Source organism: Corythoichthys intestinalis, chromosome 11 (genome assembly GCF_030265065.1).
Source record: "Corythoichthys intestinalis isolate RoL2023-P3 chromosome 11, ASM3026506v1, whole genome shotgun sequence".
Taxonomy (NCBI): Eukaryota; Metazoa; Chordata; class Actinopteri; order Syngnathiformes; family Syngnathidae; genus Corythoichthys; species Corythoichthys intestinalis.
The window spans coordinates 35663408-35690429 of record NC_080405.1 but is presented as its reverse complement, the minus strand read 5'-3'; the positions used below and the strand labels follow the sequence as shown (position 1 = coordinate 35690429).

At 38.7% G+C, this 27022-nt stretch overlaps 1 protein-coding gene and 1 long non-coding RNA gene across 2 annotated transcripts; one reads left to right on the top strand and one right to left on the bottom strand.

The window, feature by feature from the left end:
* Window positions 1-23500, bottom strand: LOC130924248 (uncharacterized). Its single transcript, XR_009064850.1, has 3 exons — window positions 23350-23500; window positions 23168-23244; window positions 1-147 (listed from the first exon to the last, which is right to left on the bottom strand). It is a non-coding gene; the product is annotated as an uncharacterized LOC130924248 (long non-coding RNA).
* On the top strand, window positions 23092-25271 carry nkx2.5 (NK2 homeobox 5). Its single transcript, XM_057850682.1, has 2 exons — window positions 23092-23544; window positions 24529-25271. Exons 1-2 carry the CDS (start codon window positions 23211-23213, stop codon window positions 25131-25133), a joined length of 939 nt encoding a protein of 312 aa, XP_057706665.1. The 5' UTR covers window positions 23092-23210; the 3' UTR covers window positions 25134-25271.
* The last annotated feature ends 1751 nt before the right edge of the window (window positions 25272-27022 follow it).

Below are 27022 nucleotides of genomic sequence, written 5' to 3'. Positions count from 1 at the left end.
ATCATCATAAGTCTGGACAGCGCTTTTACGTGACAAAAATAAGGTAATTCTCTCGGCGTTCTCTCGGTCACGGAGGGGGAGCCCATTAGACGTCTCGGTGAAGGCAAATTCCATCAAGGTTTTTGTATGCTGTGATGCAAGGGCTATCTGCAAAAAAAAAAAAAAAAATCAAACTGCCGTGTTTAACTGAATACCATAATCATACAGTGGGGAGAACAAGTATTGGATTTTCCCATTGGCAGTGTATCCAATACTTGTTCTCCCCACTCTATGTACTAGAGCACACGGCTGCTTTGGATGCTAACTATATCCATAATAATATTGGAATAAGTTGGATCACACAATAGTTTACCATGAAGATCTCCAAACATTTTTTGATATCAAACATTCTACTGCTCTGTCACTAGAGCAGGAGAGTGCTGTCACTAACGAACTTAACACATGAACAACACTGGCTTTTGTCTACTCTCGTCTCATTCCATCTTTCCTGTTCTTGTTGCTTTTGCTGCTCATTTTGTGAAATATCGACAGGGCTGTCTTACACATTAAAGTTCCGCTCGGGGTTCAAATTGGAAGGGCAGAACCGACAACATGTTTATGTAGCTAACGAGTGACACTGTGGAAGCCCAGCAGCGTTGCCAAGTGACGTCACCGCCCAGGGTGCATTGCATCGTCAACAACAATGGGACCTACTAGTAAACTAATTTTACAAATTTTATTAAAACGAAAACATTGAGTTTTTTTAAAAAATCAAATTATTATAACTCATACTAACATTTGTCTTTTAAGAAATACACGTCTTTCTATCCGTAGTACCCTTTAAGAATGTAACGGGATTGTGATTGCTTATCATAACTTATACTTTCAAGTTCAGTTTACTCAGACAGACATATGGCATACATACTTTATCATACAAGTTAATTCAACGTAGATAATCACGTTCACAATATTAAGAGAAGTGAAGACTTTGAGTTAGAGCTAGTTATATCTATTATCTAGTTAACTACAATGATTGTTACTAGTTCTTTTTTTCACTGTGTATTAGGTCCAGAAGCATTTCCAAGTAGGGACAGATTTAATAGAGTTTAAATAAAAGTTAAGTTGTACTTGACCTGTTGTCACCTTTATGAGTATTCACCCCCATTTCTTCAAATTTTGGTTGTATCATAGTAAATAACCTATGTTTTTATTACTTGGATGAAAACACTGCTTGAAATCTGGAGCCCTCGGATATCACTAAATTTCCACAAATGTTTTCCCAGATGTTCACCAGCAGATCTTCACTTTCACTTTTTGCTTTTGACACTCTCCCTCAGTCAGTGAAAATCTTGCTTCTTTAGAGTCAAATGATCACTGAACTATTTAAGTGGCACTTCAACATCTAACTTATTCTTGCTTTTATGAGCCAGCATTTCTAATAAAAGATGAATAGTTAGTTTAAATAATAAGTGAATGACCAGATAGCGGAATTTAAGTGTTGTTTATTGGGATTGTTTGGATTTTGACACATTTAGGTAAGTAAACCTGGTCAAACTGCTTCTCCTGAGAAACCAATGCAGTACGATGACTGAACGGCATCCTATTTTACAGTAAATAAAATGTGAGGTAAAGGAACCAATCGAAAACCTACCATATCAGGTGGCAAACTAATGAATTTGTGTTTTGTGATAACGTAACTGCTAAAAGAACTAAAAAGTAAAGGGAATCAATTAATCTTTAATCCCCCCAAAATAGGCCTGATCTAAAGCCAATAGAGCATGCACTTTTCTTACTGAAAACAAAAGTCATGATATAAGGCTATAACTGACCCTTGGAGCAATCTGACCTTTTAGCCAGACTGCCAGAATCACGCTAGCCGAACCGCCGGAGCTAGGATGGCACAGCTCCAATAACCCAAGCTGGCGAAAACCCGACAACATGGCCAAAAGGCCAAACTACGCGCGTTCACCTTAGTCTTAACCCCTTGTACTGACTCCATTTTAAAAGCCGGAAAAAGGCTTTGAAACACAAGTTGACAATTTATTCTGAGTCGACAGCAATCATACAGCACAGAGGGACCCAGGCGAAGATTCAAGGTCACCGTATCATAAGTCTACAAAAGGTTCCTGAGAAAAAAATGACGTTTAGTTAAACATTCAGTCTTTTGAAGACTCTCGCTGAGCGGGCCGTTGGCAGGAAGAAGGGTGAGTTTGGGCATTTTTTAGGATTATTGTCTGTTTGTGGATTGGACAGGAGGATTCAGGAGTTACTGTTGTCAGGGCAACGAGGTTTGTGGATTTTGCCACCTTAGCGTCATAGGGACTCTTGGAGTCTTGTCAGTCGTGCTATCAGTTGGATATCGGGCGTTCTCTGGCGTTCCTTGTGTTGGGACAGGACGTCCCGCCATTTGTTCTGGACTGTCCGGGAGAACTGGTTGCGAGAGTTGGTATTGCAGACGTGGGCTAGTAGATGTCAGCGTCAATCTTGCTTCAGTTGCATGACGCACACGTTGGGCTTCGGTGATAAGAAGGCGTCATGTATCTCTCATGCCCTATGTTCTGCTGGTTTTCCTTAAACTATGGTATAAGTGCTATTTATTTGATATTGGGTGTATAAGAGTAATATAAACAGTCAAACAATAAATACGAGAAACAATACTATTCCCTGATTGATTATATTAAGTGTGTTAGAATAATGCAGACAGTTAGATGGTGCCTACAAGAAAAAAGTTCTACCTCCTTCACCCTTTAAAAATATCTCTTTTGTATGTTTGGTTAATTATTAAGAGTAAACAAAAAATTGTTGAAACCTCTTAAAAATAATGGTTAAAGGTAACAGGTAAAAAAGGGGGAAAGTTAACTGTTAGGGCTACAAGATTTAAAAATAATAATAATATTTGACAATGCTTTATTATCCTTCATTAGGAGTACACTAAACTTTGCTCCGCACTCATGCTGTGGATTGCCAATGCTCTGAGTGTCCCTGGCTGTCAAAGCCTGGGAATAATGGGCTGAAACAGACTTGATTCTGTCAGACACAGCAGGGCTGCCAAGATGACGACACCATGTTCAATGTTCTAAATACTGTAGGGGTTGCCACCCAATTAAAGAGTGGTGAAAATGGGTGCGGAGCAAGTCAACAGTGAGTGTTTGTGTGCAGACAGATGGAAACCCAAGGGACCAAACACGTGCGCAGACACCAATGCCCAACTTTAAGTCCACATGAAGTGTTTGACAGGCCAAAAATACTGTATGTTTGCCTTTTAGTATGTTGGAGATGCTCTTACCTCATTTTTGGGGAAACTACATCGAAAGAGGAGCACTTAAATAATTGGGTGTGCAAACAAGTGGCACCTTGTGTACATATAACAGAGCCAGGTTTAGTCTGTTTTTCCAGTTTGGATAAAATCCAGCACCCCATGACACACAACAGAAAATGTATTAGATCTTCTGCTGTTATAAATCGCTTGCTATGATTTCTTCTGCCGTTACTCTTACTATTACTTCAGTGTAAAATACATTTTTAATGACTTAAAAAAAAAAATGTACACCCGAGGATATAAGATTTGAAACTTTTCACCATTCAACTGAACGAGAAGAAGTCTCAAAACATTTGATTCAGGATTTATTCAATTACATTATGTTATGCGATCCATTTTTCTATTATTGTTGTGGTTGAGCTGAAGCCTATCCCATCTGACATACACCCAGGATTGGTCACAGAAACTATAAAGACTTTAATATGTAAATTTATATCAAAAGTTAAATGCTCAATAGCTATCGATGTAAATTTATATCAAAAGTTAAATGCTCAATAGCTATCGATGACAAAATTATCTGACGTTTGACTACATGTTTTATACATATAATATGATGCTGCACTCTTGTGGTCAAAGAGTTTGGTGTTTCCAAACATCTTCTCTCTTGCATTGGACTGCGCCTCTAACGGCCAAGGAACGAAATAACCCAACTGTCAATACTCTGGTTGAGATACAACCATATTGTTCATTTTTAACACTGATTTTACGATATTAAAAAAAAAAAAAAACAATAACAAAAAAAAAGTCGAACAACATAAGATGACGCCACATCACTCAACACCAAGGAAACACCGCTATTTTTATTTGATAACTTTGACAGCAGGCATCCATCATAGTCATAGAATGTCAGAATTGAACCAACGCCAGCAGATGACACCACAAATAATCAGCATCTTCGTCATTATCATGATCTTTCTATCAATGTACAAGTAGCATGCAATGATAGTTATTTTTCTTTTTTTCTATAAGAAACTTTTACACTGAGTTGTACATACAGTATATAGTTGTATTTACATAGAGACGGACACAAAACATGCGAGCTTGAACGTGATCATTCATACTTATCTATGATGTGTGTGATGTGTGTCTGTGTGTTTTTCTATACATATACAGTAGGTACAGTGGGGTAAATAAGTATTTAGTCAACCACTAATTGTGCAAGTTCTTCCACTTGAAAATATTGGAGAGTCCTGTAATTGTCAACATGGGTAAACATCAACCATGAGAGACAGAATGTGGGGGAAAAAAATCAGACAATCACATTGTTTGATTTTTAAAGAATTTATTTGCAAATCATGGTGGAAAATAAGTATTTGGTCAATACCAAAAGTTCATCTCAATACTTTTTTTATGTACCGTTTGTTGGGAATAACAGAGGCCAAAGTTTTCTGTAACTATTCACAGGCTTTTCACACACTGTTGCTGATATTTTGGCCCATTCCTCCATGCAGATCTCCTCTAGAGCAGTGATGTTTTGGGGCTGTCGTTGGGCAACACGGACTTGCAACTCCCTCCACAGATTTTGTATGGGGTTGAGATCTGGAGACTGGCTAGGCCACTCCAAGACCATGAAATGCTTCTTAGAAAGCCACTCCTTTGTTGCCCTGGCTGTGTGTTTGGGATCATTGTCATGCTGGAAGACCCAGCCATGTCTCATCTTCAATGCCCTTGCTGATGGAAGGAGATTTTCACTCAAAATCTCTTGATACATGGCCCCATTCATTCTTTCCTTTACACAGATCAGTCGTCCTGGTCCCTTTGCAGAAAAACAGCCCCAAAGCATGATTTTTCCACCCCCATGCTTCACAGTGGGTATGGTGTTCTTCGGATGCAATTCAGTATTCTTTCTCCTCCAAACACGAGAACCTGTGTTTCTACCAAAAAGTTCTAGTTTGGTTTCCTTTGACCATGACACATTCTTCCAGTCCTCTTCTGGATCATCCAAATGCTCTCCAGCGAACCGCAGATGGGCCTGGACGTGTACTGGCTTCAGCAGGGGGACACGTCTGGCAGTGCAGGATTTGAGTCCCTGGCGGCGCATTGTGTTACTGCCTTTGTTACTTCGGTCCCAGCTCTCTGTAGGTCATTCACTAGGTCTCCCCTTGTGGTTTTGGGATTTTTGCTCACCGTTCTTGTTATCATTTTGATGCCACGGGTTGAGATCTTGCATGGAGCCCCAGATGGAGGGAGATTATCAGTGGTCTTGTATGTCTTCCATTTTCTAATAATTGCACCAACAATTGATTTCTTTACACCAATCGTTTTACCTATTGCAGATTCAGTCTTCCCAGCCTGGTGCAGGTCTACAATTTTGTCTCTGGTGTCGTTCGACAGCTCTTTGGTCTTGGCCATAGTGGAGTTTGGAGTGTGACTGACTGAGTTTGTGGACAGGTGTCTTTTATACCGATAATGAGTTAAAATAGGTGCCATTAATACAGGTAACAAGTGGAGCCTCATTAGACCTCTTTAGAAGAAGTTAGACCTCTTTGACAGCCAGAAATCTTGCCTGTTTGTAGGTAACCAAATGCTTATTTTCCACTCTAATTTGGAAATAAATTCTTTAAAAATCGAACAATGTGATTTTCTGTTTTTTTCCCCCACATTCTGTCTCTCATGGTTGAGGTTTACCCATGTTGACAATTTCAGGCCTCTCTAATTTTTTCAAGTAGAACTTGCACAATTGGTGGTTGACTAAATACTTACTTGCCCCACTGTATGTGCCGGTTAATAGTAGTACACCGTGCACTGTACACAGAGTGTACAGTATATTATATATATATATATATATGTGTGTGTATATATACACTCACTGGCCACTTTATTAAGTACACCTGTTCAACTGCTCGTTAACACTTAATTTCTAATCAGCCAATCACATGGCGGCAACTCAGTGCATTTAGGCATGTAGACATGGTTTAAGACAATCTCCTGCAGTTCAAACCGAGCATCAGTATGGGGAAGAAAGGTGATTTGAGTGACTTTGAATGTGGCATGGTTGTTGGTGCCAGAAGGGCTGGTCTGAGTATTTCAGAAACTGCTGATCTACTGGGATTTTCACGCACAACCATCTCTAGGGTTTACAGAGAATGGTCCGAAAAAGAAAAAATATCCAGTAAGCGGCAGTTCTGTGGGCGGAAATACATTGTTGATGCCAGAGGTCAGAGGAGAATGGCCAGACTGGTTCGAGCTGATAGAAAGGCAACAGTGACTCAAATAACCACCCGTTACAACCAAGGTAGGCAGAAGAGCATCTCTGAACGCACAGTACGTCCAACTTTGAAGCAGATGGGCTACAGCAGCAGAAGACCACGCCGGGTGCCACTCCTTTCAGCTAAGAACAGGAAACTGAGGCTTCAATTTGCACAAGCTCATCTAAATTGGACAATAGAAGATTTGAAAAACGTATATATATATATAATGTTTTTATTTTTTTAAAGTGTTTTTACTTTTTTATGGATAATATTTTTGTTCTAATGTTTAGCAACTTGAGCAGTCGCTGTGGGTTTAGTCTATACGTTCTATTTTAATTTTATTTAAAATATTTCAGTTATTTTTTTATTTTATTTATTTGAACATATTCATGTTGATATTCCAATTTGCAAATATATACTTTAAATAGCTTATTCGGAGTGTCCCTTTCATGCATCTTATCAGATGAACTTCTTGTATATATGACCATGTTCCTGTGTGTACCATGATACGATGTGTGAATAAAGTAAACTGAAACTGAATATGTTGAACAAAAAAAAAAATCCTGTACAATGTGGAAAAAAACAAATTAATCCATACATCTCAAAATAACATTGTAGAGCTATAATTGAAATACCGTGATTCCGTGAAACCGCAGTATTTTGCTTGAGGTTACCATACTGTCAAAATCTCATACCGGCACATGCCTAATATACAGAGTATATACCTAAAAAAAATTTTTTTTAACTCACAAAACTGCTAGTTGCCATTTGACGAGGCGCGTACAGTATTTAGTTTTAATTGTTGTAATTCATTGTTCATGTTCAACCATATTTACAACCATGTTTCACAAGGAATAAACAACTAGTTTCAGCAAACTTTCAACTGGGTGTGTTATCTTTTAGTTTCTAATTTATTTATTGAACATTTCTTGAGTACAATCAATTTTGCCTTTATTATTCTAGTATGTGTTGTTTTAGCTTACAATTGTTTGTTAATTCAACAAGAAAATGTTCCTTTGTAAAAGATAGAAACGCATGACATGAAAGCAAGAATTTCATTGTCAGCCTTACAACAATGTCACCATTAGATGAACAAGAATATTAGCATTAGGGGAAGAAGGATATCTAAGTTGCAAAAACTCAGATATCGTCAGTATGTGTACAAAAAGTCTGAAGTTGGCATAGCTCATTTGGTGAAAAAAAAGATCCAAGTTGGCAGAACTCTTTTCTACACTTAAAAACACTAGTACAGTCAGCAATGGTGGACAAAAGTAGAGAAAAGTAAAAAATGTATTGTGTCATGTCTCCTCAAAATTTTGATTTTTTTTAAAGGTTATTTTTCTTACAGTGCAGGTATCTGCTGGAGCCACTTCTGTAGTGTGGTGGACACAGCCCCCAGTGCTCCTATGACTACAGGCACCACTTGCTTTCACCTTCCAGGCCCTCTCCAGCTCTTCCGTGAGCCCTCGGTATTTCTCTAGTTTTTCATGTTCCTTTTTCCTTATATTGCCATCGTTGGGAATGGCAACATCGATCACAATGTATGTCCACTGCTTCTTGTCCATCATCACGATGTCCGGTTGGTTGGCCACGACCATCTCATCAGTCTGTATCTGGAAGTCCCACAGGATCTTAGACCCTCATTTTCCACCACCTTAGGAGGTGTTTCCCATTGCGCTCTAGAGGTATCAAGTCCATTCTCTGCACAGATGTTTCTGTACACTATATACATGTGTGTGTATATATGTAGGGTCACTGAGAACAACAAGGCCAAGGTTCTGTGGGACTTCAGCTTCCACACTGACAAACGGCTCCAGGCTTACCAACCGGACATTGTGGTTGTGGACAAAGAGAGGAAAAGAGTGACAGTGATAGATGTTGCAATAGCAGCTGAGGCCGACATCAGGAAGAAGGAATCCGAGAAGGTGGAGAAGTACCAAGGGCTGAAAGAACAGTTGGACCAGATGTGGAAGGTGAAGGCTAGTGTGGTTCCCGTGGTAGTGGGAGCACTTATGACAGTAACCCCCAAGCTGGGAGAGTGGCTCCAGCAGATCCCAGGAACAACATCTGAAGCCTCAGTCCACAAGCAGCAGCAGTCCTAGCAACAGCTAAGATACTGCGCAGAACCGTCAAACTCCCAGGCCTCTGGCAGAGGACCTAAGCTTGAAGATGACACAGATACACCCCCACGAGGGTTGGGAGGGATGCTTTATACATATGCATGTATATACATATTCAGTATTATACTGTATATTGCAGTGTTTTGCAACCTTTTCTGAGTCACAGCACATTTTCACATTGGAAAAAATCCCAAGGCACACCACCAGTGTTGTGAATAATGGCGTTACTAACGGCATTATTTTTTTCAGGAGTGAGTAATCTAATTAATTACTTCTCTCATCTTGGTAATGCCCTTACCGTTACTGAGGCAGGAAAGGCGTTCGTCACTATGCGTTACTATGTTGGTTGAATGATGGGAGAAAAGTCTGAGAGAGATGGACTCATGGAGACGAGAGAGTAGAGCAGGAGTGGGGAGGAGGCAAGGGAGTTGTGACGGCGTTGCAAACGCGATGCTTGGTGGCTCCAATAATACCTGACCAATAGCCTGCAAACTACGGTAGATATCACATAATATAGAACTAGATGCAAATGACAGACACGGCGGCATTAGCAACATGTATAAAGAACTAGATGCTTTAGTAAACAGCCGCCATCTTAAAGCAGTAGATCGCTCAGAAAGGCTCTGTTGTGGAGAAACTTCCTAGCGAACCTAAGTGTTTTTATCTAAAATGCTCCTAAATCGGCAAATTCTTGACTTAAATCTATCTTTAAATGATGAAACAGTTTTAAAACAAACACATATCGAAAGTAGACAGAGGGAACTAATGCAATAATGGGAGCAATTTTAACAACTTTAACAGTTGATTCACAAAACTAGATGACTTCCACATATAGCAAAGGTTACTATCTAGTTATCCCAATATCCGCAATACCCCTGTGTCTAGTTAAGTTTAGAGTAAAGAATTCGGCTAGGACCAATTGTCCCCAAAACCCTTCAAACTTCACATTGTGTGACCTGTTTTTGAGAAAAAAAAATAACATGAAAATTAGCACCAATTACTTTGCCGAGTAACTAATTACTCTTACATTCAGGTAACTGAGTTACTACCGCAATTACTTTTTGGGAGAAGTAATTTTTAACTGTAATTAATTACTTTTTAAAAGTAAGATTAACAACACTGCACACCACAAACCAAAAATGTTCCAAAATTACTCTCTGTCCAGTAGATTTCATTATAAAATAACTTCCCAATAGTTACACTTACTCAGTGTGAAACCTGAGCCTGTTTAGATTAACACAAAACTGTCAGGAATTGAAGAAATACACACACGAAGATCTTCTTCAACACCTCTCAGTCTCTCTCTGTTTTTAACTTTTATAGCGGTTAGGCTTGAATAGCTCAGAATTATCATACAGGGGGACATTAGCAATGTCTTCAGCTGTATCAGGGCCGAACATCTAGCTGACAATGGCTTTGCAGGCAGGTAGTTTTAATGTCTCTGACACAGTGTGGGACTTTTTGGATTTAGCAACAAGTTCAGCAACAAGGTAACTGGCTTTGTAGTTTTTCTCACAAAAAGTTGCCTTTTTCACGAAGGCGAGCAAAATAATCTATCGACTTGTTTTGAAGCGACGGGTGTTTCGTTTGGAGATGACGTTTGAGCTTGCTTGGCACCATGGTGCTGTTGGATAGCTGCTAGTGTCGCGTTCAAGAACTGCTCGGATTTCTAACCATCAGCCACCTTGCTGTCCTCGACAATGTATTGGAATAAAACACAGGGGGGGATTGACAATTGTCACATATGGATAAAATGGAAAGGACACTTTCGTGTATATCGACACTTGACAAGACTAATCAAATGATTTACAGTAGACGTGCTGGGGTCCACATTGTTGTGGACAGCAAGGTGGCAGATGGATAGAAATCCAAGCAGTTCTTGAATGTGACATGAGCCATACCTCACTCATCTGCATACGACCGAAAACTTCTACCTACTCTTTCCTTCGGAGCACACTGCACACTGGTTGAAAAACACTGGTATATTGTACAATAGGTTAGACTATACAGTATATACATTACCGTTCAACAGTTTGGGGTCATCTGGACAATTGCATGCAAAAGAGACACAAAATGAATAGAAAATATAGCCTAGTCAAGAGATTAAAAATTATATTTAACAGGGTTTATGAGGGTAATTGAAAAGCATTAAAAGTCATTATATGAATTTCCCCCCCAGAATTCATGCCTTAAAAAGCATTAAAGTAAATGTTCATGGCATTAAAAATTATGTAAACTTGACTGTTAAAAAAACTTTTTTTCCCCATAATTTATTTGAGTTATCCAATGTTATCAGCTACCGGATAGAAGCATTTAAATGCATAAAATAATTTTAAAATGATATCGGATAAAATCAACACCGGTTTTTATTATTGGTTTTGAGCCAATATGCATGTTGCCTTCAAAGTGGATGTAGAAGACTTCTGCCTCTGTACAAGGGCTGGTCACAGCTTAGCACAGCAGTTATGCTTATTGACCGTTGGATGTCTCCAATCTGAGATGCTTGGGATTTGTTATGAAAGCAGACCATTAGCATCCATGGTAAAAAAATTAAATGGACAATAAATAATTGACAATGAATTATAAACTCATTACATATCTCATTCACTGTACTGAACCTGGATGCCTTTGTTGTTATTTTGAGCCAGAAGCACTGTGTGAGTTATATGTGATATGGTAGTGCCTTATTGGCATTTTGCACGTGCACTTGCACTTGATCCAACAATTTGATGTTTGCACAATTTCGATTTCAACAATAAATATAGTTGTGCAATATAGACAGTTTTTCCATAATTTCAGTTTAGTTGTTCTCTCATTTTTCACAGAATGTTTATTGAACAACATTTTAAGTTGTTACATTTATCATTATTAAAGTATCCAGTTGGGCCTCACAATACAATTACCCATGATATATTCAGTCAACGATCGCATACATCAGTATCAACGATATCGGGTATCGGTTAAAAAGTCATTATCGAACAACTCTACCTACAATTTGTGTGTGTGAAACTATCTGCAGTTGGGCATGGACATTAAACTAGTTCAAAGTGGTATTAAAAAGCATAAAATGAGATTTGCTGATACCTGTAGAAACCCTGTTTATTTGAATACTAATCACCAGATATCAACCCTGTTAAGATATTGTGGGAGCAGCTTGACCAAGAGGTAAATAAGAAGTGCCCATCAAGCCAATCAAATGTATGGGAGGGGCTTCTGGAATGGTGGGGTGAAATTTCTACACATTACCTCCGAAAATTGACAGCTAAAATGTCAAAGGTCCACATTGCTGTAACTGCTACAAATGGAGCATTCTTTGTCGAAAGCCAGATTTAAAGGTGAAAATTATTATTTCAAATAAAAATCATTGTTCTTAACATTGTCAATGTCTTGACAATATTTTCGATCATTTTTCAATTCATTTGATAAGTTAAAGTGTACCATTTCATGGAAAACTCAAAATTATCTACGTGACTGACCCATACTTTTGGACGGTAGTGTATACTGTATATCTGACCAGTAGTTGGTAATCTTTTGAACTTTCATCAACATTGAGAATATTATGTTACAAAAACATATCAACTAGTTGGAAAATGTGAGCAAATCAAATTATTTCAACAATTAGAGCAAATAATTGTATTTTTAATTCCTTATCCTTTTTGTGTATGCTGTCCGCATGTCAACAGTTGTACAATGTTTCCCTTGAAGTCTGTTCATCAGCTCATAACCTCTAGTACAGTATCCTACAAGTGACCTCAAACGTCAGCTGCAGGAGGACATAGACAAAACTATAGCAGATGCAGGGTGAAATTCATCCTGTCTGATCCCTGTGGGGCCCAAACAACACCTTCAAGTCAGTACAGTCCTGTGTGAAGCCTTGCCAAATTTTCACCATGACCACGATGAAGGACGGTAAGATGCTGCTGGCTGCATTGCACACAAAGCAAATGATGCACCGACAGATGACACTTGACATAACGGTCACAGTCCAATTTTCCCTTAAATCTGATACCAAATCAGTAGATGCTATAAGTTACAGGAGTGCAGTCTAATAAATTATATCGTAAATATAACCTTTGTTGCAGGACAGGTGTAAATCTGGGTTGTGAATTTTAGGGCTTCTTTTTTTCAAAATCTAAATAATTAAAGAATTATAAAGGATCAGCACAAATGTAAAATACCATCAAGCTCCCCAAACCTAGACCCATGTGTTATTTGAAGACAATTTTAGATAAGAGAATGTCGTTATTTTGAGTTGCAGAACTCTCTCAGCATGGCGTGATGACGTCTGAGTACTGCTTTAATGGCCACTTGGTGGCAGTGTTGCTTAAATTGGAGCGTCCACAGACTTGCTGGAACCCTTGCGAGGTCTCACCATTGAACAAATGGATGGAAGTCTACTGCTGCTGAGGATCTTTTTATTTTTTTCCCCATCCAAAAACAACCTCTTCGGTTCACGTTTGTCATGCTCATGCATTTTCTCCATAAAAGGCGTGCAAAATGGCAGTACACACACATAATGAATCGTTTACGTACTACTACTACTAGGCTACTACAAAGACAGCATTCTATTTTACCTGTGTGTTGGAGTTTTTGTATTGGAAATAAAATGGCCCTTGTATTATAATGAAAATCCTCGCAGCTAGAAAGCACAATGACACACGAACACATATCTCTTATCTTATATCTTATGGTGGCGTGTATGTTCACTGATAATGGTTTACAGTTACCGTAACTGTGTTTAATCCAACATTGAAGATGGTACTTTTTCTTTTTTTCTTTTTTTTTTTTACAAAAAAGTTAGTAAAGGGCCAATAAGCCTCAGTTAATCACCCCCTTTCCACAACACTAAAATAAATTGCACACGAATATCCAACTGCGGTCTGCACGGCGACAGCTCAACAGTAAAAACAATGATATGGCTACAATGCAAGCATGTATTGCCTATTTGAAGACACCAAAGGACAATCATCTTCATTTTCGACCTCGAATTGAATTTTAGAATTTATTGCTGGTTTTGTAAAGAAAAAAAAAAAATCGCAATTTTTTTTTTTTTTTTGTGCCACATCAACACATCCTCTGTCAACAGTTTACTTTTCTGTTCCAATAGCGCCTAATTCAATGTGACTCGTAAGCAGGCCAGGAGTTAGGTGGTGTTATTTACCAAAAAAAAAAAAAAAAAAAACGTTTTCAACATATGGTGGAAAACACTCTTGGTGGCTTGGAGTTCCGTTCCGAAACCCCCAATTTAGCCAAATTTCAAAATTGTCCGATATGCATGTGTGATACATCATTGGAAAGCTTAAAATCTCAATTTTCTGGGAAAAGAACAAATTTGAACAGGAGAGCATTTCATTTTTTTTTTTTTTTTAAACGCCTAAACCCTAACTCAAGGTGAGAGCATGAGAGAGCATAATTAAAGACACCATGATTTTAACGAGATATTATCGTGTACTTACCTTGTTACGATCCAAAAACTCCGTGTAGCATGTGTCACCGAGTGTCAAGACACAGCTGTGAATGGCCACAGCCGGACGTTTTGGGGATTTTATGGGTGAAACACAGTAATATAAGAAGGGCCGCGATGCAGAAATCGCAGACATCAAGGAGTGGTCAAGATTTTCTTTTTCAAATATTTACCCTTCTGAACTTTTTTTTTTTTTTTCTTCTTCTTCTTGTTTGGACTGATTATTTATCATTGAGGTAGATATCCGTGACCATTTACAGACACTATTTTTTTCATTGTGACATACAGTTGTGGTCAAAAGTTTACATACACTTGTGAAGAACATAATGTCATGGCTCTCTTGAGTTTCCAGTTATTTCTACAACTCTGATTTTTCTTTGATAGAGTGATTGGAACAGATACTTACTTCTTTGTCACAAAAATCATTCATGAAGTTTGGTTCTTTTATGACTTTATTATGGGTGAACAGAAAAAAGTGATCAAATCTGTTGGGTCAAAAATATACATACAGCAGCGCTAATATTTGGTAACATGTCCCTTGGCCATTTTCACTTCAATTAGGCGCTTTTGGTAGCCATCCACAAGCTTCTGGCAAGCTTCTGGTTGAATCTTTGACCACTCATCTTGACAGAATTGGTGCAGTTCAGTTAAATTTGATGGCTTTCTGACATGGACTTGTTCCTTCAGCATTGTCCACAAGTTCTCAATGGGGTTTAAGTAAGGACTTTGGGAAGGCCATTCGAAAACCTTAATTCTAGCCTGATTTAGCCATTCCATTACCACTTTTGATGTGTGTTTGGGGTCATTGTCCTGTTGGAACACCCAACTGCGCCCAAGACCCAATCTTCGGGCTGATGACTTTAGGTTATCTTGAAGAATTTGAAGGTAATCCTCCTCCTTCATTATCACATTTACTATCTGTAAAGCACCAGTTCCATTGGCAGCAAAACAGCCCCACAGCATAATACTACCACCACTGTGCTTGACGGTAGGCATGGTGTACTTGGGGTTAAAGGCCTCACCTTTTCTCCTCCAAACATATTGTGGGGCATTGTGGCCAAACAGCTCGATTTTTGTTTCGTCTGACCACAGAACTTTCCTCCAGAAGGTCTTATCTTTGTCCGTGTGATCAGCAGCAAATTTCAGTCGAGCCTTAAGGTGCCGCTTTTGGAGCAAGGGCTTCCTTCTTGCATGGCAGCCTCTCAGTCCATGGAGATGCAAAACACGCTTTGACTGTGTACACTGACACATGTGTTCCAGCAGCTTCTAATTCTTGGCAGATCTGCTTTTTGGTGATTCTTGGTTGAATCTTCACCCTCCTGACCAATTTTCTCTCAGCACCAGGTGATAGCTTGCGTTTTCTTCCTGATCGTGGCAGTGACAAAACAGTGCCTTGCACTTTATACTTACAAACAATTGTTTGCACTGTTGCTCTTGGGACTTGCAGCTGCTTTGAAATGGCTCCAAGTGACTTTCCTGACTTGTTCAAGTCAATGATTCGCTTTTTCAGATCCATGCTGAGCTCCTTTGACTCTCCCATTGTAGTGTTTGTGGGCGTTTGCATCCAATGAGCCCTATTTAAATGGCCTCAGAGAAGACACCCGCTGTAGTCACTCATAATCACTCACAAGAAGTTAAGAGGCCATGCTATGAAGCTCATTTCACTGACACAACTTTCTAAGTCACCAAAATTGCTAATTCGTGTTGCTGTATGTATATTTTTGACCCAGCAGAGTTGATCACTTTTTCTGTCAACCCATAATAAAGTCATAAAAGAACCAAACTTCATGAATGTTTTTTGTGACAAAGAAGTATCTGTTCCAATCACTCTATCGGAGAAAAATCAGAGTTGCAGAAATAACTGGAAACTCAAGCGAGCCATGACATTATGTTCTTCACAAGTGTATGTAAACTTTTGACCAAAACTGTAATTTGTTTAAATGTTAAAAATATGCGAGTGAATAATTTTATGAAGTCGTTTTTTTGTTTTTTTAACTAAATATTAGACATCAATTAATGATTCAAAGCTAAAAATGATAGACATTTTGAATAACAAATATGCACACGAACTTGCCTTCTTTTTATGGTTGTGTTGAAACAAAAGCGGTTGCGCGGTGTCTGTCAACATGGATCTCCAGGGTAAAACGGACTGGTGCTACAGCAGCATATAAACATATTGTTCTATCAAACACAACAGTTCTTTTGGCTTAAAATACAGCAGTTTATTTTAAAGAGAGTTGAAAGAGCAGAAACTGTTTTTTCAGCCTGGTCTGTGTTTTCCGCCATATATTTTTAATCCCCAAAGTTAAATATGCTACTGTTTCAATATGTTTTATTTATTTGTTTATTTATTTTTAACCCACACAAAAAAGGATCTGCCCAAAAACCTTTCTTCACGAACACCAGTGGTTGCTGCAGCACCCAACTTCCCGCGCCACTGTCTATTGCCGTCAATAGCTGCCTATGAGTTAAACAAAGTATATTGCGAAATATATATAATTTAATGCAAATACGATAGTGTCAAAACAGATGGGAAGGAAAATTTCCATATTTGGAAGGCTGCAGCTGCGCAACAGCTGTGACGTCTGATGTGTTCAAGCGGACTACACTGTATCACAAAAGTATATCTTTTCACGGGACAACACTGACAAATGACACTTTGACACAATGAAAAGTAGTCTGTGTGCAGCTTAAATAATAGAGTTAATTTATTTCCCCTCAAGATAACTCAAAATATGGCCATTAATATCTAAACCCCTGGCAACAAATGTGAGTACACCGCATGGGAACAACGTACATCCCTAAATGTCCAAATTGAGTACGGCTTGTCATTGTCCGTCGAAAATGTCATGTGACTCGTTACAGGAGTGCTGTCAGCATTGCTGCAGAGATTGAAGTGGTGGGGGGGGTCAGCCTGTTAGTGCTCAGACCATACGCCTCACTCTACATCAAATTGGTGTGCATGGCTGTCACCCTAGGAGGAAGCCTCTTCTGAAGACTGTACACAAGAAAGCCCCCAAACAGTTTGCTTAAGACATGTCAACAAAGCACCAGCTCCAGGTCTCTGAGATTTGAAGGGTACCTTCTCCAAACTTCCATTCTCAGATCTCTCCACAGGTGTTCTATGGTATTCAGGTCTGGACTCATTGCTGGCCACTTTAGAAATCTCCAGTGCTTTCTCTCAAACCATGTTCTGTGTTTTGGGTCATTGTCCTGCTGGAAGACCCATGACCTCTGAGGGAGACTCAGCTTTCTCACACTGGGCCCCACATTATGTTGCAAAATTTGTTGTTAGTCTTCAGACTTCATAATGCCATGCACACGGTAAAGCAGTCCAGTACCAGAGGCAGCAAAACAACCCCAAAACATCAGGGAACATCTGCCATGTTTGACTGTTGAGACCATGTTCTTTTCTTTGAAAACCTTGTTTTTTTTCCCCTGTTGATGTCTTTTCCCAAAAAGCTGTACTTTTGTTTCATCTGACCACAGAACATTCTTCCAAAATGTATTTGGCTTTCTCAGGTAAGTTTTGGCAAACTCCAGCCTGGCATTTTTTATGTCTCTGGGTCAGAAGTGGGGTCTTCCTGGGTAGAGTCCATAGAGTCTCTGTTCATTCAGACGCCAATGGATAGTACAGGTTGACACTGTTGTACCCTCAGGCTGCAGGACAGCTTAAACTTGTTCGGATGTTAGTCGAGGTTATTTATCCACCATCTGCACAATCTTTCATTGAAATCTCTCGTCAATTTTTTTTTCTGTTCACACCTAGCGGGGTTAGCCACTGTGCCATGGGCTTTACACTTATTGATGACACTGTGCTTGATAGACACAGGAACATTCAGGTCTTTGGAGATGGACTTGTAGCCTTGAGATTGCCCATGCTTCCTCACAATTTTGCTTCTCAAGTCCTCAAACAGTTTTTTGGTCTTCTTTCTTTTCTCCATGCTCAATGTGGTACACACAAGGACACAGGACAGAGGTTGAGTCAAATTTAATCCATTTTAACTGGCTGCAAGTGTGATTTAGTTATAGCCACCACAGCTGCTGTTAATTACACAAATTAGAGAAGAATGACATGATTTTTCAAAGGGTGCCAATAATTTTGTCCGGCCCATTTTTTGAGTTTGTGTTAAACGATAAAGATTTAATTTTTTTCCCCATTCTCTTTTGTGTTTTTTCATTGCAAGCAAAATAAATATAGGAGCAAATCATTTGTAATTGCAAATATTTTCTGGGAGAAATTGCGCATTATCTGACAGAATTGCAGGGGTGCCTTTGGCCAGCTCTGTAGCTTTTTTTTTTTTTTTTTTTTTTTTTGATGAGCATGGCTCGTTTGTACGCACGCGCGCACACACGTGTAAAAACGCCCACACATTTGCGCAGCGGAAGTTTTTAACCAAGCTTATCTGCAACTTTATCTGGACTGGAGATGTTCCGCAAAAAAAAAAAAAAAGGTCAAAGGGGACGAAGCATTAAGGATATGAAACACATGCCAGACATTCAATTTACAGTCGGCACAGTTTACATGACAACTAACAAACATAAGTTTCATTTTCTCACAACGACAAGCTGCCAGTTCGGCACTTTTGACGAGCGAAAAACGTGGCCAACTCTCGCGTTTACTTTATTGGGCCAATTATTAGGACAGTGTTGACTCTGTGTCCGCCACGGAAGGATTCCACGTCCATTCATCAGCTGCGGAGGCGCACAAATAGTCTTTAAAACTATAAACACGGCCCAGGTCGGAGCCAGAGGGACCCATTTAGCCCGTGGCTGTGCTAAACGCTGCAGATAAAAGAAACGATAATACTGTCTGTCTCCCGGCGCAGTCTCCACTCGCATTAAGCGGCTTCTCTCACACAGAACACACACGATTTGAGCGTCAGTACACACAGTTTGTGCACACGCACACTTGTCTCCACTTTACAGCAGTCAGCTCCCATTATTAGACCTTTAATTGAGCCTGATTGATATTGTTAACAGGCTGTGAATTCGAAGTAAATGGGTTACTTTCACTAGATGTGGTGTGATGACCAAAAGACTGGAAAAAGTGCCGTGATTATATTTGAAATCTGACATATACACTGAAGGAACAACCAATAAAAAAAGGTTTTGCCTAGAAGATCACATCTGGTGAAAGTAATCCATCTGCTTCGAATTCACAGCTTGTTAACAATATCAATCAAGATCAGTAATATACGTATATAAGAGTATGGTTTTTACAGTGGTAATATTCAGTATGTATATGGCGGAAAACAGACAAGACTGAAAAAGCAGTTTCTGCTCTTGAAACCCTCTTTAAAACAAACTTCTGTATTTTAAGCCAAAATAACTGTTGTGTTTCATAGAACAACGTGTCTATATGCTGCCATAGCAGATTCATAACGCATTAAGCCCCCGAACTATTTATAATTTGTTCGTTTTACCCTGAAAACCCCCGTTTACACACGTCGCGCAACTGCTTTTGTTTCAACCCAGCCATAAAACGAAGGTAATTAATTATATTTATTATTCAAAATGTCTGTCGTTTTTAGCTTAGAATCATTAATTGATGTCTCATATTTCGTTTTTTCTTTGTTTTTTTTAAAGCGACTTTAAAAAATTATTCATTCACATATTTTAAACTTTTACACACATTATGTCACAATGAAAAAAATGGCGTCTGTAAAAAAGTCACGGATATCTACCTCATAACTATCTCTTAATTGTATTTTTTTATTGTTACTGTCGCATTTCCTCCGATTTTTTAGATGATAAATAATCGATCCAAAAAAACAAAACAAAACAACAACAAAAAAGAAAAAAAAAAACGTTTAAAAGAGTAAATATATGAAAAAGAAAACCTCGACCACTCCTTGATATCGGCAATTTCTGCATCGCGACCCTTGTTATATTACCATGTTTCAAGCATAAAATCCCCCCAAAATCCAGCTGTGGCCATTCACAGCTGTGTCTTGACACTCAGTGATTCATGCTACATGGAGTTTTTGGATCGAAACAAGGTAAGTACGCGATAATATCTCGTTAAAGTCATGGTGTCTGTAATTCTGCTCTCGCGTGCGCTCACCTCCAGATAGGGTTTTGCTGTTTAAAAAAAACATTCCAAAAAAACAAAAACAAAAAATCCCTCCTGTTCAAAATTTTTCTTCCCCCAGAAAATTAAGACTTTAGACTTTCCGATGATGTATTATATATATACAGTAAGTGAACATGAGATATTGGGCCACATTTGTATACCTCCATCTAAAAATTCATGATTATAGAATGAATTTCCATATAATTCTGAAAATATTCTAGAGATTTTACAACAAAAAAATTAAGGGGTGCCAAAAATTATGCGCAGGACTAAAATTATAAATGTTAATTGGAAACGAAATTCATATGATTTAAAAAAAAAAAAAAAAAAAAAAAAAAAAAAAAAACTAACTGAAATTCTCTAGTTATGGGCCACTAATATCATTGTAAAATTGCTATATATTTATTTATTTATTTTTATTTATTTATTTATTTTGTTTTTAATTATTTATTTTCATTTTTTTCCCTGCATATTTAACTAATTGTTTGTCATTAACGGTGTTAGACGTCCAATTCATTCAAACTTGGAACTGTGGATGTTCATGGTTCAATGCCATTAACTCACTGGAAGTCCAATCAATTTTGGGAGAGGCTGGCAGTGATTATATTTGTTGCCAGCCTCTCCCTGTCAAAATGGATTGGAGGTGTAGTTCTGTCAATGGAAGCCGATTAGTTAAATGAGTGATTTCTAAAGGATCAAATTTAAAAATTGATTAAGAAAAATTACCTTCTATCTGATTATCATTGCGGTAAAAAAATGATAACGATATTAGGAAACCAATATGTACAAATAAATCAAGTTCAAGAGTACTCCTTTTTGTGGATTTCTTCGATATTAGGTGTGTAACGGTACTTCGATCTGGATCAATACATCGATCGAAGGCACTTGTATCGAATCAAATTGTTGCAGATTTTGCAATATCGGTAAATAATGTATTGTTGTAGATACAAAGAATCGAAATTGTATGGTATGACCATGAAGTAGGTAATACTGGATCAAGCCCTTTAGGGGTGTTATACGATACATACATCTGGCTCGATACATTCATCGGTTGAGCTATGATCCAATTAAAACGATTAAAACGCAGAACATTGATCAATACCATAATCGTTTACTGTATGACGTTTTAATAGAATTTATTTTTCATTGAAATAACTGACAATTTTCAACAACAAAATCGTCAAAATTGCTTTGTATTTTATTGCTTTACGTGAAATGTAACTAATTGTCTATATAATGTTGTATTAAATCGATCGGAGGTTCCTAAATTGACTTTGAACTTTTTTTCAATGTGCAATTAAAAAAAAAAAAAAAAACTTAATTGAAAACACAATCTCTAATTGTGTCCCAAATTAAAAGCAAGCCACAGGCGAATAAATTGGGGGTTGATATTGCGGGTGTCACATATAGCACTTCTGAGCCGGCAGCATGGGTGGGTGTTTGTGTGTGTGTGTGTCCAGGTTTGTTGTCGTCTGTTATCACGTACAGATAAGGCCGACAGTGGCTCCAGCATCTCTCGGAGGCAGACGGCGGAGAGTGTAGCCCGTGGTTTCAGGTTCCTTGTTCAAACCTTTTGTTTGCACCATTTCTTGACCCCTTGGCTGCCCCATTTCCTCGTCTACGATGAGCGACGAAATGACACCCAAAGTGTGCAGACACACCAAATAGCGACGGGGAGGGGGGGGGGGGGGGCACTGTCATTGTAACTGGCCCCTCATTAAAGAAGTGTATCGATGTTGTAATTAATGAAGAGATTCGAAATCCTAATTAAGGAATTAAATGCATTGGAATTTGTAAAACTGTTATGAAGGAATGTGTATAAATTGATGCTGCAATGCGAGTTTGTTTAAAACAAACACAATAACCAATTAATAAATCAATTTGTAAATATTAAGTATTCTCATTTCTCGAAAAGCACTGTAAGGAAAATTACTCTTTTAACCCCTTCAGACCTAAGCATGCTGCTATAAAGGACATGACGCGTTCGCATCTCTAAACCAGTAAATACACAAAATTAGTTGCTATTGCCACTTCTGGGAGATGATTGGATGAAACTTTACCCATCAAAATCAAATCATGATGTTTGGCTTACCCTCTTTGCTACTTTTGGCTCTTTAAAAATGGGTAACCAAACGCAACTTCAAAAAGGATAACGTAAAGTGCTCATTTCTCATTAAAAACACATTAACATTAACTATAATAAAAACATGAAATATCCCTGACTAATAAATGCATTTTGTTCTGGTGTTTGAGTACAGTAAAAATCTGCGCAGATTTTTTTTTTTTCCCCAACAGAAAAAAATGCAGGGCTGAAGGTGTTAAGAAGTGTTCTCCCCCCCCCCCCCCCCCCCCCCCCCCCGCTTTACAATATTAACATGTTTTCATGCGGTATAGTATGGCAATGGTTTTTACAGTTGTGCTGTGTGACAAAGCCATATGGACAGATTCTGTTGACTCCAAAAGTCAAATATCACAGATTTTGAACCAGTCGCACTGATTGTGATGATGACGATGATGTAGTAAACCTGCAAAAAGAAAGAAAGAAAAAAACTCTCTCCTGTGTCCATAAAATCTGAGCACATGGACACAAGTAAGCTTTTGAAGGCCTATATTCATTTCTTGATATGAATAGTTTTAGGAAATATGACCTTCAGTCACTATAATAAACACCTAATAAATTGTCATATATGAGGCATGCAGTTGACTGCAATTAATATCCTTTACTTTGCAATGGATTACAACATGGGAGCAAACATGTGTCAGACCTCAGCCATGTCATTTGGAAGTACACCGCAGGGACTCTAGAAGGTCCCATGCACGGACCTTTATTGCCCACTCCCACCTTCCCAGTGCGTCATTACGCATGAGAGAGAGAGCACGCGACAGAGTGAGAGAGAGACCAAGAAGTGTGTGAGTTTGACGCTCAAAATGACTGACGACTTTACTGAGGAGCAGTGTGTGGTATACCAAAGAAATACTTCCATCTGATAAACATTGCCAGGAAGAAGAAGGACTTACGTCTTCTTGTTGCCTCCACATGACAGTTTAATAGTCGTTGGCGATGTTTCCGAGCCCCAGCACGTCCACTCCCTTCTCTGTCAAGGATATATTAAACTTGGAGCACAGCCATGAGCTCATGTCTTCTCTGGAGCTTTCTTCTCGCATGGATTGTTGTAGCTCCGCCGTCACCTCCACCTTACCTTCTTCCTGCTGTATGCTGGGCCGTCTCAAGCACGAGCCCGTGCGGGACATGTCCACGGGGGTCCCGCTTTTCGACGAGGATCTCCACCAGCAGGAGCCCAAATTCACCGCAGCCATTTACGGGAAAGCGCTCACGCAGATGGACGTGGTGAAGGAGGAAGCGGCGGGCCTATTAGAAGACAAAAATGTAAAAGGTGAGATTTTGTCAATTTTTTTTTTTTTTTTTTTGCAGAAATAAAACAAGACACACCTTAACACAATATAGTAAATGCAGTTTTGTTTTTATTTTAAATTTACTTGGAATGGAAGTATAACTTTTGGCAAAAATTCCAACAAATCTCTTTATAAGTCAGGTGATACTTTTAAAAACAGTAAGTAACCAATTAAGTGAAATGAGAAATTAAGTGGAAAAAAGCAAGTGATAACTGCACACTTATGATTTAATCCTTTAATGCCAGCAATATGAAGCAATTATCAGAGAATCCCAAAATTTGACAAATGAGGTCCTAATGAAACCTTTTTTTCAAATTTGTAAAAAGAAAAGTCAAAATGAATATGTGTAATAAGCCCTCAGATATCTATAACCCTTGCTAAATCCTGTTTGTTTTTCTCATGGAACCTGCAGATGCATGTGTTGACTTGCATCCATCTTTTTTTTTTTTTTCAAAAAGAAATGTCAAAATTCTGATATAGTCTCAAAATCATGAAATTTTAGGTGTATCAAATGTGATGCTTTTGGCAATATAGGGTTCATCCCAGCCAAATGTAACTTTTTTTCTGGAAAAATTAACGACAGCAAATTACCTATTTTTTTCTAATTGTTTGATCCTGCTGTACATGGTCTTTTTTTCAATTTTGGTAAACAGTCATGATAAGCTCAAACAAACATTTAACAGATTGGCATGATACGCCAAAAAATGGTACTAATAACTGATTAAAATTGGGAAACGCTTAAAACAGACTGAATAATGTATTTTTCATAAAAGAAATATTTTTGAAATTTGATTTACCTATATAGTAAAATCGCAATAAAACGTCTACAGTTTCTAAGCCACTTATGCAGGCCATACATGTCCAAAAGTACACAATTCGTTTGTGGTGGGAAACATGTTGTTATTGTCATTTAAAAAAAATAATAATAATAATTGCTGTCGTCTTCTCTTGTATTGAATTGCAAGAATTGAGTCCTCCGGCCGAGCCCTCAGACGACACGAAGCCCGACGATCCAAACCGACCGAAGGCCCGCAGACGCCGGAAGCCGCGGATACTGTTCTCGCAGGCTCAGGTGTACGAGCTGGAGCGTCGTTTCAAGCAGCAGCGCTACTTGTCCGCCCCGGAACGGGACCACCTAGCCGGGGTCCTCAAACTCACCCCGACCCAGGTGAAGATCTGGTTCCAGAACCGGAGGTACAAGTGTAAGCGGCAGAGGCAGGATCAGAGCCTGGAGATGGTGTCCCTGCCACCGCCCAGGAGGGTGTCGGTGCCGGTGTTGGTGCGGGACGGCAAGCCTTGCGTGGCGGCCGAGCCCAGCCCGTGCAACCCGCCCTACTGCGTGGCTCACGTTAACCACTTCGCTTACAACAACTACCCGCAGTTTAGCGGCTACGCCAACTCCACCTGCGGCACAAACTATGCGTGCACTTACCCCACGACCAGCATGCAAACAGGGGCGCCCAATAACGGGAATTACGTGAACTTTGGCGTGGGGGATTTCAACAACGCGCAGCCAACCTTTCCCTCCTCTAATGGAGGGACCGCACTACATGGCATTAGGACTTGGTAATTGACTGCTTTACTGACTGCATGTAAGGATAAAAACTTTTGTTTGAATATTTAATCATGCTTTTTCGGTCCTAAAATATTGTTTTGGTTGTTTTGTGACATAAGAGCGAAATATAAAATAATTAAATAAAGAGCACAAAAATCACTGTCAAATTCTGCTATAGGAGTAAAATAATGTTTTAACCCTTTATTGCCAAATGTATCACATTTGATACACCTAAAATTTCATGATTTTGAGACAGATTTTTGACATTTCTTTTTGGAAAAAAAAAGATGGATGCAAGTCAACACATGCATCTGCAGGTTCCATTAGATAAAACAGGATTCAGCAAGGTTTATAGATATTAGAGCGCTTATTACACATATTCATTTTGACTTTGGGATTCTCTGATAATTGCTTCATGTTGCAGGTATTGAAGGGTTAAAAACACGATTTTAAAAAATCAAGGGCTGAGTAAAGTTTACCATTGTGGTTGTATAATTGAACCCTTTCGGAGACAGTGGTCACTGCAGTGGACATGTTTTCAAAAGTTTACACTCAAGATCTTTAAGTTACTATTATTATAAGTGATTATTTATTGGTAATAAAAAGTAATAAAAAACAACATTTTTTGGACACTTATGACGGCGCTTGCGACTGTTTTTATTCATTTAAAACCTGAATTATTAGCCATTTTCTAAATGTATTTTAAATTAATAATTAGTATTGTAATTTTATAAATACATTTATAAATATTGCAATGTAATTGAACACTGAATTAAATGAAAACAGAAATGCACACTAATTACGGCCCCCAAGTAACAGTCTAAAGTAAGGGCGTAGGTTTGCATAGGGACGGTAAGGACATAACATCAGCACCCTTTTAGGATGCTCAAATTGTCTCCACCAACTTTTAAGCAACCCTATTTGCATTTTATAATGAGTTCAGGTATATATGTAATTCAGATTGCCTTCCGATTTGTTGTAAGGATACAATTGACCCTACCATTATCAAGTGAATTATTTTCATTATGTGAAGACTTATATTTACGAATTTTTCACTAGCTGAATGTGCTAGTCCATTTTCCCTCCTCAAACTCACGTTTGATTGGCTGATGTCTTGACCCCCCCCCCACACACACATGCAATGACCCGACAAAAATATGACATGTCGCCAGCATGTTTCCCCCTCCGCCCCCTTCAAAGAGGAGAGATATTAGAAGTTTTTTTCCAGCCAGCAGCAGCCACTGTAAGTAATCTAAAAAGACGTCAATGTTATGGAGGAGGGGAACAAACCACTAATTTTGCTACTGAAATTTGCTACAACCTGCATCAGTTTGCATAACATTAAACTGTGTGAATTTGCTAACCTGCAAAACTCGAGTAGGAAGCTGCTTATAGAGAGAAGTAGCTCCACTTTTGTGTTTTCTGCTCTTAATGTTAATTAAACTGTGAGAAATGCAGTGAACTGAGGTTTACCCCCTTTTATCCAATTTTCATTTTTGTTCATGTGGTCTTAAAGCAACACTTGGTAACTTTTCAGTTTTGGTCGATTTTAGCGACGCTTGTACACAAAAGCGGTAGTTTTTTTAAGACTGCATTTCCCATGAGGACTACCGCAGGAGCGTATAGTGTCTTCCTATGAGGGGCGCAACAGAAAATAATTGAGAAGCACTGGTATAACTCAATACAGTTTGATTTTGCAATGATCAGTTAGCCTATCAATATGTAGCCCTGACCCCCGTTCACCCAATCTGTTTGGTCTTATTAATGTCCCGTCCCCAGCAAAAAGTGTACATGCATGTTATGCTGTTATATCGTCACTACCAATGTTGAACCCAAACCTACACCCTTTGTGTAAAGAGATTTTTTTCATAGAATTTAACTCATTGCACGCCATTGAGAGGCAT

Excerpts from the sequence above, each read along its gene's own strand:
- nkx2.5 (XM_057850682.1), top strand. The coding sequence starts at position 23,211 with ATGTTTCCGAGCCCCAGCACGTCCACTCCCTTCTCTGTCAAGGATATA. Across the intron at positions 23,545-24,528 it reads AGAAGACAAAAATGTAAAAG|AATTGAGTCCTCCGGCCGAG; the intron begins GTGAGATTTTGT and ends TTGAATTGCAAG.